Source organism: Meleagris gallopavo, chromosome 7 (assembly GCF_905368555.1).
Source record: "Meleagris gallopavo chromosome 7, MGAL_WU_HG_1.1, whole genome shotgun sequence".
Classification (NCBI taxonomy): Eukaryota; Metazoa; Chordata; class Aves; order Galliformes; family Phasianidae; genus Meleagris; species Meleagris gallopavo.
In genome coordinates, this window is record NC_139410.1 from 25392522 (window position 1) to 25406605 (window position 14084).

The 14084-nt window shown below is 46.7% G+C and overlaps 1 protein-coding gene across 5 annotated transcripts in view; it reads left to right on the forward strand.

The window, feature by feature from the left end:
- Positions 1 to 14084, forward strand: part of GLI2 (GLI family zinc finger 2) — a 178006-nt gene that overhangs the window by 137943 nt on the left and 25979 nt on the right. For all 5 annotated transcript variants that reach the window (XM_085227967.1, XM_085227966.1, XM_085227969.1 and 2 more), the window contains 3 exons: positions 1560 to 1762; positions 3393 to 3584; positions 12469 to 12670. In XM_085227967.1, coding sequence (XP_085084093.1) covers positions 1560 to 1762; positions 3393 to 3584; positions 12469 to 12670 — 597 coding nt within the window. The remainder of the gene's footprint in view (positions 1 to 1559; positions 1763 to 3392; positions 3585 to 12468; positions 12671 to 14084) is intronic.

Sequence of the window (14084 nt, forward strand, 5' to 3'; positions counted from 1 at the left end):
CATCATAAATTTGTCTTCTGGTGCTGTGAAAGAAACCAGGCTAGATCCCGCTGGGGATCCAACAACCTGAAAGAAGGTTATAGCGAGGTGAAGGTCAGCCTCTTTTCTCAGGTAACAGAGACAGGACAAGAATAATGGCCTTAAGTTGAGTCAGGGGACGGTCAGGTTAAATATTAGGAAAAATTTATTCCTTGAAAGAGTGGTGAGGTATTGGCACAGGCTGCCCAGGGTGGTAGAGGAGTCACCGTCCCTGGCGCTGTATAAGAACTGTGGAGATGTGGCACTGGGTGATGTGGTCTGGGGCAGTCACAGATATGGGTTGATGGTTGGAGTGGGTCATATTATTGGTCTTTCCAGCCTTACTGATTCTATCGTTCTGTTATTCCTCTGGTGGAACCCAGGCCTTGGTGTGAGGAGCGCTCAAGTTGGCTGCACATCACTGCAACACCATTGCTGAGCTTTGCTTCACTGCCTTCTATTTCACACCAGCAAGCTATGGTGTGGAGTGCTACAGAAGAGTACTTTGAACTATAAATATTTTAAAAGACATTTAATTTACTACACATCAGCAGAAAGTGTTCAAAAAGCCACAAGGTTTACTAATTTATCAGAAAGACAGAGAAACGCACAGAAGATCAAACAAAGACAAACATGCTCGTAAACTGCTGAATAGGTCTGCAAAGCTCATATTACATTTCTGTGTGGTTTTGTTGATATGCAAGCATTATAAATAAATTACAGTGCACCTGAGCTGTTGATAAGGAGGGTGGGACCTGAGGTGCAGGTGGTGTACCTGAACTTCTCAGGCCCCAGCACCAGCCCCGTGTCTGAGTGGCTCCACTCCCAGCAGCCTGCTACTACAGCAAAGTCTAACGCAAAGCAGATGTAGCTCTTTCATTTAGCCTGCCTGCTTTGGTGTCTAGCTCAAATTCTCCATTTCTCAGGTCAAGACGTTTTTCTCCTCTCCTTGTACCCTCTGTGGTTTGTGTAAGAGGATGGAGGATGTGGCAGGAAGATATCTGTGTGCTTACTATTCCATCCTTGCCCACCCTGTGAAAACCACTCAAGTGCTAAAATGTGCTTCTGACTATCTGTTACCTGCGGATTCCCCAGCCTTTACTGACTGCTTTCTCGGGTAACACTTCGCCTAGGGAAGATCAGCATTTAGCAGTGGTGGCCCCCAGAAAGCATGCAATAAAACCTCTCCTGAACTTTTGCCCTCTGAACCGTAAGGCTGACCTGTCAAGGAGGTTTGTGCAAGCTCTGATTGACGTGAGTGGGAGGGCTATGTGCCCAGGGCTGCCGAGACAGAGCCATTCATGTGGCCAAGTAGCAGGCTGGAGGCCTTGGATGTCCCTGCGTCTTCATCCTCCCCACACAGGTGCTGGGTTGGCTCCGTGCACATAGAAGCTGCTCTAGCCCCAGATAGCCCCAGCACAAGGCACACCATGCAATGTTTAACCCCCCCCCCTCAACCTCCTTCCCCGTGAGTCCAACCAGTAGGGTTGGAGGAAGGACAGACAGCCACAGGTGATTGTATTTCTTTGTTTCCTCTCCAGGCCTCCTCCCCTGAGCGGCAGCCCCGTCATCTCCGACATCTCCCTCATCCGTCTGTCTCCTCACCCTGCTGGGCCTGGCGAATCGCCCTTCAGCCCACCGCACCCCTACGTGACGCCCCACATGGAGCACTACCTCCGCTCTGTACATGGCAGCCCAACGCTCTCCGTCATCTCTGCTGCCAGAGGGCTCAGCCCCGCTGATGGTAAGAGACCTGCCCCACCACATCCTGCCCATCTCACCATGACTGGGATGCACACATCATGCTGTTCATACTGCAGCAATTTTGTAGGTCACCAGCACTGATGTGCAGCTCAGAGATTTACAGCTGTGAAGGCTCCACAGCTGCTCTCTGAAGTGGGAAAGCTGTCTCCTTTTCTTCTGCATTTTTTTTCTTCTCTTCCTCTCCTTTAACTACACATTTGTTTTGTATCATTGCACTGAGAAAGCAGAGCGTGAGAATAGCTATTACCACTGGATCGTATTATAAATATTTTGCTTAAAGTATGTTCCTTTCTGCAGAGCTCTCTGCTCTCTTATGAGCTGCCTCACTCTGATGTCTCTACCAGGAACCTTGCTCCTCTCCAACAGGGTCACGATTGCCTAGGTGCTGCCTGGGATATCTTCCCTTGGTTTCATCTCCTGGGATGTGCAGAGCTCCAGGGCAGAGGAGAGGGCTATGCTTTTTTCCACACTCCTGAGCTGCTTTGCTGAAGCTCTCAGGAAAAGGCGAGGGTGTGTGGAGGTAGTGGTACCCACCCACTCTGGACAGACCACACCATGGTCAGTGTGGATACCAGGTTCCCTGTGTCTGGGGCCAGGGGACAAGAACGGCCGAGCAGGGAAAGGGGAAAACACAAAGCTTTTCTGGGAGAGTTCCAGGACCCCTTTTAAGAGGTTTGTTTTTTAAGGACTGAGATAGGTCTTCAAATCCTAGCATCCATCAGCTCCTGAGCCACCACGGGGACAAACAAGGCACACCGGAGTGCAGCAAGGCCCTGCTTTACTGTCTGAAACTAGTAAGCCATTTTCTGTGGGTAAAAAACATTGCTACAGTAATGGGGAGATAGATGAGAAGCCTCCCTCCCTCTCCTAAAATGAGGTCATGATGTAGGGTGCTTCCTCTCCATGGCCTCACCATGATGAGTACCTGAGTTCCTTGCTGCACTGAGCTGTGAGTGCGTGTGCTCTGCACCATCCTCCCCCATCAAAGCTGGTTTTGTTATTTGCTATGAAAAAGAGGCATTGTGTTTTGGGTTTCTTTTCTTTTCCATTTTTTTTTTTTAAGGCTGCTGTAAATAAGTTAATGGGGCAAGCGGGTGGGAAGGCAGGTTTGAAAAATTACAGCTGGAAGAAAGAGAGCGTAATTGGCTTTGGCAGCCAAAATGGTTTTATGCTGCCAAACACTAAACCTAGCTCTATGCATTAGACCTTGGCTTTAATTTCCTCACACCGCTATCGGGAACTGGGTTGCATTTGTCTTTCCTCCCTAATAAGCAGGGATGTGGATGCTGACAGGGTTACTGCTGCCGACGGCCAGGCCCTCTCCCCCCTTCCCAGGGCGACGGCTGCGTCCGAACGGGAGGATTATTAAAAGAGGGAACGAGAGATTGTTTATAAATTTGCGGAAATAGAGGAATGCAGAGGCCCCAGCTTAGTTTCTTTTGTCCACAAAAAACACGCCCAAGCACACGTCACAACCACGCTGAGTGGGGCTGTGCAGAGAGGGCTGGTGAGGGTGCGGGGGGAAGGCGGCCGCCCACCTCGGTGCCGAGGTCTAACATCCTCTGGGAACCTTCTCTCCATGTTCTCCTCTTCACTCTCGGCTTCGGCAGTGGCTCATGAGCATCTGAAGGAGCGAGGCCTCTTCGGGCTGCCCCCACCGCCACCAGGAGCCAACCCAACCGACTACTACCACCAAATGACGCTGATGGCCGGCCACCCCAACCCCTACGGGGACATCCTGATGCAGAGCGGTGGAGCAGCCAGCACGGCCCACCTCCACGAGTACCTCAGCCCTGTTGATGGTGAGTAGCAAACCACGCCACCAGAATCTGGGGCATTCAGGTGGGACTGTCCTCCAGGTGGAGGTTGCTGAATGAGGTTACCCTACCCTGCTGAAACCCATAGGCGTTACACTGATTGTTGGCTTGAAACATTATCTTTTTCCATACATCTATATATAAAATATACCTAATTTAAAACAGATACGCTGCAGTGCTTTTGGAAGGGCTGCTGCACAGGCAGGAGGTAGCTGATCCAGCAGAAGGGCAACGTTGCCGTCCCCTGCCTTGGCCATGGGCAACCACTGTGTGCCCCAGGCTGTGCTCCAGCTCCCACTTCCTATCCCACCGTTTGGTCTGGCCAGTGTCTGGGCTATGGGCTGGTGATGTCCCCTTATTGCCATGTTCACCAACCTCCTCTGAGTTTGAGGCCTGTCGGGGTGGCTGTAAAACAAACCCCCCAAGGAGGAAAAGTATGTTAACAGGGAGCCATGGTGGGGAGGATTGTGTTCGTATTTCGTGGGAGAAAAAAACTGCTGGAATGCTGTATTTATACTACTATAAGTCATTAGAAACCCAGAAAGTTCTGGCTCTGCTAAATGAAGAAGTAAAATGATGTTAGGGACGGCATGCTGAGTCACCCCCAGCCTGGCCACTGCCCTGACATGATGGGTAATGTTTATGTGAAAGACTGTCTGAAGGCTTTTTTCATCTGAGATTTTTAGAGCTGCTAGAAATTTCTTTCCCTTTATGCTGTGTCTTGTAAGAACTGGGGTTGCACAGATATGGAGATTGGGGATTACTTCTGCTGCAGGAAAGAGAAGGCTCAGCTTTCAGCTCCCAGCTTCTGTCTGCTGGATTTGCGTTGTGGACCATTATAATTTTTGGAGTGGAGTTCTGCATCATTTCATTACCGCTTCAAAGTTTCTGTTGTTGAGCTTTTAAGATGAAAGACTGTGGTCTTGCTGCTTCCTAAAGTGACTGGTTTAGAATGATAAAAGCTGCTCTTGGCTGTTCAGTGATAGTGACTTTATGGATATTTCTAACTAAAAAAATCTAGTTCTCGTCACAGCTGCTGCCAAAGTTTTACCTGAATAGTCCTTTTCTGTTCCTAGACTGATTGGGAAATTGTGTCCTGGGTCGAATGGGAGAACATGTGTTCCTTGATGCCATCCTGCTTCTAACACCCAAAATATGTTCAGAGTTTCTCTTCCATGAAGCAGCTTGTCGGTAAAGCTGCTCGCTGTCTTCCATCTGAGGGGTTAATCTCTGTGGTTATAGCAGATGGGTGCAAATCGGCTCTGCCAAGTTCTCTTTGGGCCCTTGAACAAGACTCCTTCCTCCTTGCCTCCTTATTAGTCCATCTCTGACCAGCAGTGCCTTGCTGAAATGCCAGATAAACAGCCAGTAAGAGAAGCAAACACAATTGTTTTCATGCTAGCGCAGGCTCAGTACATCAAAATGCCCATCCTCTGAGTTTGCTGAAAATCCATCTTTATCCAAAGTCATCTGAGCTGCTCCCCTGAGCAGAAGACTCTCTTCCTTCCTGGCTTCTGAAAATGGCTCTAGAGTAAATCACATAACAGAGGTCTTGATTTCATGCAGCCATGCTAATAACCATGACTCTTAAGAAAGCCAGAGCTTGCCAGACATTATTTTGATCTCTCAGTAAAGCTTTGTTAATCAGTAACTGGTAAGGTTTTTCTGGACCTTCATGTGCTCTGAACGAGATGAAATCTTTCATACATCATAAGGATGCAACATGAGATATGGGAAGGCTACTTTTTAAGAATGTGAGTAGGAGCAGCAGCCCAACGTCACATTCTATACATTCAGCTTCACCCATCAGCCCAGAGAGGCTACTGCTTTGGTTTATCCTCCTTCACTGTCCCTACACGTGGTGCTGTTGCAGGTACTGGAATCACCTGTGGCCCATTGAGGCATATAAAAGCATGTTGGAAGTCAGAGGAACTTAAAATCATAAAATCATTAAGGTTGGGAAAGACCTCTAAGATCATCTAGTCCAACTATTCATCTACCACCACTAAACCACGTCCCTAAGTACCACAACTTAAATATTCTGTTTTCCATTTTAGCATTTCTTATCATCAAATCTGCATCCTGAGACATCGAGGTGCCTTACATAGGTTGGCATTTTGTTGGTGGGCTTAATGTGTTATCCCCAGTGAACTGTTCTGTCTGATTATGGAGGCTCAGTGCCAGCATGAAGAGAGAATCGTGCATTACTAAGAGAGTTAAATGAATTACTATGAAGTTCTGTCCGAAGAGCTGGAATATCCCTCTTTGTTTAGAAAGCTATTTCAAAAATTCAAATCAGTAGGGACTAAAAAGATAGTTGAACAGATAATTTAATAAGGCATCCTCTTATGGTGTTTTTCTGAGATGAGAATACGGGTAGCAAGCATAAAACCCCAGTGAGTCACTGTCTTGCAGCATCTTTCACTGAGAGAGCTGTTTTCTTCCCAGAGTCCTAGAATGTAAGAACTTCACAAAAATTATTTTACTAGTTGCTGAAATGCAGGTGGTTCCTGTTAGACCACATGCAGCACATCTGTGACAAATCTGGCACCTGCAGCAGCAAAAGAGCAGATAAGTGTATTAGAATAATAATTAAAAGAAAAGGCCTGTTCATTGTCACATCACCTGTGGAAGTCCACGATAGTGAGCATGATCCTTCCATAGACCTGAGCCCTTCATATTACTCATATCACACTTCTTGGAAAATCTCTCTTCTCACACCTGTTTTCACTGCATTAGGTGTGTAAAAAGATCAGAAAAGTAATTGGGCATCAGTGTCAGTTGCAGCCTGTTGCAACTGACCAACTGTCTGTTGATTGTTTATGTGGTGACTGAGCGAGGATACCCCAGAGTTGCATCTCTTAGCAGGTCTTTACTGTGCCACTGCATCAGTAGTTAAACCACTAAAGTAAACCAAATCTAAGCGCTATGCACCAGACTGCTTCAGTCTGCAGGCCAGTGCCAGTGAAAATTAATAACCCTCCAGTTAGCTGTCCTGTTGCATTCTGTCCATCCAAGCAGGGACTCTAAATCCAAGAACAGAACTTGAATCCAGTCTTAAATCTAGTTGTCAGAAAGCCTGCATTTTCAAATCAAATGTTAACTCCTCTCCAGTGTCACAGCATTCCTGGTGGAACACTTTTGAAACTAACTGGCAGTATCTGCTCACCAGAGCAGATCTCTTTTCTAGACATGGGTGCCATGCGGTGGATTATTCCATGTAATGGGATGGGGAAGGCACCCATGGGGCAAGAAAGTCTGAATGAAGAGCTCTCATTGTTACCTGCAAACCTTCAGGAAATGCCATTTCCTCTAACCTGACTTGATGCTTGTACTCATATAGCTCTGTACATCAGAAGATCTGTGAATATTGTACAAAGCAAAGCTGTTTCACCATTGGAGACCCCGCAGAGAAAGGAGACAATATGATCATTGCTTATTGCATTAGCTACTCCAGGAGCAAGATCTAGGTCTTTGGAATAAGGATTCTCATGGCCAGAGAGGAAAGAAGAGTTTATCTTTAAAGCCATCACTTCTGTTAGCCACAGTGTTGGAAGCGTGTTTGGGTTGTCCTTACTGATTATAGGAATGGTAAAAAAGTGTCCTGAATCCACCTTATGTCCAGGTGGCATGGCAGTCACAAATGTTTTGACTTGATAAAATCGGTTTAATTGGGAAAAGGCTTTGTTGAGCACAGGACAGCCAATGGGCCGGCAGCTGGAACAGTCATCACCTGGGATATGGGCAGACATTCAAGCAGGACTTCATTCCCCCAAGTCAAACAGTGATTCAGCCTACACTGTCTTCCGTCAGTCACTGTTGTTGGAACCTTTCTACTACAAGCAAATGATTTAATAGTCATCAGGGTAAGGAGCTGGGCTGGCAGTACAGCCAGGCCGTCACTGCAGTTAGCAGTGTGAGAGGTGGGTTTAGGACTCCCCTCCAACAGATTCACACAATGTGACTGCTCCATTCGGAGGTTTGGAGCCTCACAGTGACCTGGGAAAAGTGCCTTGTGTGGGCCAGGGGCCCAGCACACGGGATGTGCAGGCTGAGCCTTCTGCATCACAGATGCCATCCCAACCCAGCCAGCTGCCAGCTACTCGGGCAGACGGCCCGCCCTGCGGTTGCTTCCTTAACCACTCTGAGAGATCTTTTTTTTGTTGTTTTCTTTGTCCCAGCACAGAATGGAAACTTGCTGAAGTCTCAGAAAAGGTTCAGAGAATGTGAAACGATTTCCCACCCAGTTCTAGCCAGCAATCCTGTTTTCCTCCCTAGAAAAATATGTGCAGAAGAGAGAAAAAGTCCCAGAGCATCCCATAAGCAGTCTGTCTGGAGTTCTGCTGCGCTCTGGTTTCTAAAGAATTCAATTTACATATGCAAGTTGGGTCATCTAAACAGTTACCTTGTGGATTGGGAGTAGAAGAATGCAGCCTTGTCTTTCAGCGAGGATTTGAGGGAAGCATTAGTATTCCTTGAACTGTGAAGCTGATCAGGCCCTGGGGAGGGCAGAAAGGAGGGTCCCAGGACAGCATCTGGTGCCAGAACAAATGTCCAGCATCTGCTGCAGTCTGAGTGAGACGTGTGCTGCTGCTGCCCAAGGGGAGAGGGGAATAAGGAACTGGCTGTGCACCGAGCATTAGTCTCTTCTTGCTGTTACCTGTTGATGAAAGGACCGTCCGTGGATTTACTCTCATTATGGGAGGAGGGGGTATTCCTGAATTCTTTGGGCTTGGTGCAGGGAAGCGGTGGCCATGATTGTGTTTTAGCAAGGAATTGGTGAACATTTGCAGCCCATGTGCTTTGTGGGCTCAGCTTCTTGGAAGGAAGTTTCCCCAGTGTCCTTCTCTGATCAAGACCACGTGCTGCTGTAGTGTCCTTTGGATGGCCCACAGCCATGATGAATGTTCCCACCACAGGCTGCCCCTCGTGAAAATGTGAGGTGTGCCCTATGTCACTGGCCCCCTGTGGGTAAATCAAAATTTGGGAAGAAAATCAGTTTCTGACTAATTTGTGGATGTGATAATTCACAGACCCAGTACCAAGTATGGGCTGTGGCCCATAACTTCTTTCTGAGCCTTGGTGAAGAAAATTGGCATTCAGGGGAAAGCGACTGAAGGTTAAAAGGTCTCTGAGATAGAGAGGCACGGAGAAGTTTGTTTTAAAAGTGGAAATTCAGGCAGATTAATGAACTTTTAAATCATTCCTTATTTTTGTTTCAACTTCTGAAACAAAGCTTCTGAACAAACCTTCTTTCAGAACAGCAGCAGCCAAATTCACATTTTTGTTTGTTTGCTTCAAGAGTGGTGAAGGGGTGCTCTGACCACCCTGGTGCTGAATACTCTGAGGCACTCTGTCTCCATCTCTCTGAAAAATGGATCCCTCTTCATCTCCTTCTCAGGGCATTCACTGCTGGAAAAGTTTTGTGCAGTTTTTCCTTTGAAACATCACTGGATCTCAGGCAATATAGGATTTTGCTCATGTATTCAAATGACTGTCAGTCAGCTCGCTTTGAGCACCTTGTCTATGTTGCAGCTCCCCTAATGTTTGTCTTTGCTGCTGCCTGTTTCCACTTGATGTTCATGTTTCATGTCCTCAGATCAGGGGATTAGGCCACTTTTATTAAGAATGATCTTAGTGCTGTTAATCTGCTTTTGAGTAATAATTGTGGAAAGATTCCCCCTTCTTAACACGGTCATGAGTGCTTCCTTGTGTGGTTCAGTTCCTTTTACATTTCAAGATGCTTCCCTTCTTGAGTGCTGCTATTGAGAGGAGACGATTGTTCATCTGTAGCACAATTTTAGGTCACAGCTTTCTCTGAAAACTTGCAAGATCTCAGAGGTTTTTGTGTAAAGCATGAACCCAACCTACTGGATCTACTGTCAAACATTCTGTATAGCCCAACAGTACTTGCAGGAGCTAAATGAGAGCAGACACTAATGCAGTGGATATTACTGGTTTGGGGCAGGAGAAGTCCCAGGCCAGCTTGCCAATCTGACAGCTTTCAGCAGAGCTTTACACAGGGAAAGAAGGACTTGCCTGTGCGCAGCCAGGAGGGTGCCCAAGCTGGTTGCACCAGTGAAAGCAGGGCTTCTGTTGGATGTCAGGACTTCTTCCCTCTGCAAATTAATGGTGACCAATGGCTGAACCGGCACTGTGGACATAAATCATTGGAAAGAGCAGCGAGAAATGAGTACAAGGCTTTTCTTTCTATTTAGTAATTTATCAAGGGAAGTGGCACATTAATAAACAGATCTCCCTTGAGGTGTGGGAGTAACAGAGATAAATATGACTGTCAAATCTGGCCTGCTTCCTTCTGTTAGAGAAGGAGAAGACTGTGGGAATGCAAATGCAGAAAGCAATAACTATATCTGGAAAGATGCATATTATTTGTAGGACAGAAACATTGACAACTCAGCCAAGATGGAGCCCCATTGTATTTGGTAGATGCAACACATAGGAAATAAAACACAAACCCTATCTAAAGGAGTTCATCTGAATGTATGGCATTGGGAAATAGGGATGCAGAAAGAAGAAGCAACTTGCTTAAGGCGATGTAGTTGGGAAGGGCTGGGAACAGCACGCAGGTCGTCCAGGGTATGTAATGAATGAGGATGCCTTATTGCCAGGAAAATAAATTAATGAGTTATCATCAGTGATAGTAAATGCATTATTATGTTGTGGACAGAATACTGTTTTCACCTTTACAACTTGGACCCTTGTGGTTGTTGTTCTGGGTCCCTGCCAGAGCCCACATTTCATGAACTAAGTGTGAAATTTGGGTATTTTCCAATCCCAATTCCAAAGTCTTTACAAAGGAACTTTGTTTACTCACTTTGGTCTTGCTTCCATAGCACCTTGGCACAGCGGCGTCTGCTTTTCCAGCTCCTGAGGGAAGCACCACTTACTGTGTAAGAATGGGGCACGACAGGGCTGGCCACAAGCATTCAGAAAGTTTGAGTCTGTTCCCACCAGATCGTGGGACAGCCTTAACAGTCAGGAGGTGATGTTATAGATTACCGTGTGCTCTTTGTGTTTGCTACCTGGTCCTTGAATTGAGTTTCCAAGCTTCTTCCCCACCCCATGGGGCTGCAAAGCTGCAGTGAAGAAATCGCAGCCGGCAACTCTTGAAGCTTCCCAGGTGTAGGACAGAAGTCACAAGAGTACTTGGTTCAGCTTAACCTTATATTTCCAGAGTAACCTCATGCAAATCACTTACTGTGTGCAGAGAGGGACATTATGAGTAGCAGGGGAGTAGTGGCACTAAACCCTATGAACATCAAAGTATCTGGGCACAGCAAGGATGGAGCCACTTGGGTAAATGAGTGACACACTCATTCCAGGTTCCAGGAGATTGAAGCCCATCCACTGGTCTCAGGAAAATGTTGACAAAAACTTTTGAAGCCAATACAAATCAAGGAACACCTTGTTCTTACTGCCAGGTTGTATTTTACCACCTTGTACGTCCCATTCATCCCTCTCATACCAGCACTTGTCTGCAAGGCAGAAAATTTGTGCTCCTGCAAAGTGCCAGCTTTGTATTTGGTGAGATGCAACTGAAATCTATCCCTCCAACTGTCTAAAGAAAGATAGCTTGCATTGCCTGTCTGGGCAAGTTACTGCTTCCTTCACAGCCTTTTATAGGATGTAGCCACAGCAAGCCTGAATGGCAGCTTCCCAGGAGACTACTGCTGGAAAAAACAGGTAGTAATACAGCACTGTGCTCACTTGGGTGGATGATGGGGATTACCACTGGACCCTGTAGCGTATTTCACCCTTAAAAATCATTTTTAAATAATAGCAACTCTTGGAAGCTGCTCTCCTTGCTTTGGAGGGACAAGCCCATCCAGGCAGGGCTGAGGCTTGGCCAGGCATTGAAACCCATACCTAGTTATCAGGATCTGCTGTGATGTTGCCCAGCCCCGGCTCATATCTACACCACCCTGTGACTTGCAGGTCGTTTAGTCTTGGGCAGAGCTTCCTCAGAATAAAGTCAATTGTTCCAGTTAGCAATACCGAAACGTTGGGGGAGGCCAAATTAATACAGTAGTAACTCACTGTGTGTTGCAGATCCACAAACAGGACTGGCAGGGTTGGAAGTGACTTCATGCCTGAATGATTGACAATTGCTAATAGGGTCCAGGCCCTGGCAGATCCCCTTGGAAGAGGAGAGCTTGAACTTTTGTGCCTGAGCTGCCAAATTGGTTTTCTTAAAACTCCTAATTTACTTTTCAGGCTCCCAGAGTCTCTCACCCTGCTTTAATTGGTTGGTCAGCATTGTGCTCACTTTCATTCCTGCTCCCTCTGCGCACCGTTGCACGCACCATGTCCAAGGGCTGCCTTGGTTCTGATGTGGTTCTGCTGGCCTCTACTCTTCACTGAGTCAGTGGGGTGGCTGTGCTCATAGAAATCCTACGGGGCCTTTTCCCTTTTAATTTCAAGTTAATTTAGTGCCAGTGAAAAACGATGACTGACAGGCTTCTGTTTACCCTCTGAGGAGGGCACAGCATACCGTGCTGCCTGCCCTGGGTCACTCATCACTGAGCAGAGGGGAAGCTTCAGCTGCTGCCTGCTCTGCTTCTTATACATCCCACAGCAGTCCCAAGCCAGCAGGTCTCAGCTCCTGCTCGTTGCCCTTCCTAAGCACCCCTCCGTCCCCAGCACACTGATGACCACACCACCTGGCTGAGCTGGCCATTTGCATCTCCAAGTGATGGTGAGAGTGCACTGGGAGGTCCCCCCACACCTCCTGAAGCCCATCCTCAGCCACCAGGCACCTTCCCCTCACCTGGCCGCAGGAAGGAGCAGCCTTCTGGTTTTGGCTGACAAAGTCTATGCTTCATTCGCCCCTCCTCTCTCTTTCCTGCAGTGTCCCGGTTTTCAAGCCCACGGGTGACTCCGAGATTAAGCCGAAAACGAGCCCTGTCTATTTCCCCACTGTCTGATGCCAGCATTGATCTGCAGACGATGATCAGGACCTCCCCAAACTCTCTTGTGGCATATATTAACAACTCCAGAAGCAGCTCAGCGGCAAGTGGCTCCTACGGCCATTTATCTGCCGGGACAATAAGGTAATGCTTTGGGGGCAGAGCTGTCTAACTGTGTAACCACCCTAAAAGAACGAGGGGTGTCCTCTAACAAGGGAGATTCATTGTGCCCTTCCAGTACTTGAAGAGAGCTTATAAACAGGAGGGGGACTGACTTTTTCACAGTGTAAAAGTGATAGAGTGGAAGGAATGGCTTTAAACTAGAGGGGAGATTTAGGTTAGATGTCAGGAAGAAATTCTTTGCTCAGAAGGCATTGAGGTACTGGAGGAGTCTGCCCCATCTCTGGAGGTGCTCAAGACCAGATGGGATGGGCCCTGGGCAGCCTGAGCTGGTGTGGGGCAACCAGCCCACAGCAGGGGGTTGGCACTGGGCAGATGTTAAGATCCCTTCCAACCCAAACCATTCCATGATTCTGCGAAATCCTCCGTTTGAAGAAACTGCCCCCAAAGTATTCTTGAAATTATTGGCCCACATTGTTAAACAAATATTGTCTGGGTGGATTTAAGAGCCTGATTCCAAAACATATCTGAAAAAAAATCTAAGCCCTTGAGTAAAGTTTTGCTCAAATCTTAATTAAAAAGCACTTACGCTAGGCAGCTTACCGTTGTCAATTCCTGCTGTGATTGCTTAACCCAAGTTTCACAATGTTGTTATTCTTTTTATTACTTAACTGTTAAATATGTTAGTTCTAATTAACATTGTTGTTGCAAAGCAAGGTTTTATAAAGATCCTGTGCTTTTAAACTTGTAGGGGAACACTGCCATTAGTAACTGTTACATTAATTTTATCAGTTACTTTATCTGACTATCAGTTAGAAATTGTAGAATGTAACATACTGCTAGCTTAAAAAAACAGTGGTAGTCATTTTTGGACTTTGCTATAACACAACAGTGCTGTGCAGCAACCTGCCATCACACCTCATTTACTGCAGCACGCTTTTGACTCCTAGAGCTCTATAACACTGCAGTGATTTTTACCCATTATTCTTCTGGTCAAGTTGTCATTAACTAGTTTGGAAGAGAAATACTAATTATGTGATCACCAGCAATGCATATTTTCTCTAAAAACAAAACTGGAAATGAAGTCTGTTGCTAAGTCTGTTGCTAATTATGACTCTATTCCCTGAGGACTTGCACCATGGACAGTTTTAGTAACATGAGAAAAAGTACCATGAGGGGTAAGGACTCAGGGCAGCTATGTTTTAAAGGTGCCAAATAATTGATTTGGGGCTGAGAGTCTACGGTTTGTGCATCCCTCACCTGGAGTAAAAGGAGCAGAGGATACTCACTGCACCTCCTGTGTTCCTCCATCTCTATCAACAGAATCGTAGAATCATAGAACTGTTTGAGTTGGAGGGACCTTTAAAGGTCATCTGATCCAACTCCCTGCAATGAACAAGAACACCTACAGTTCAATCAGGGAATGTCTCCAAGGACA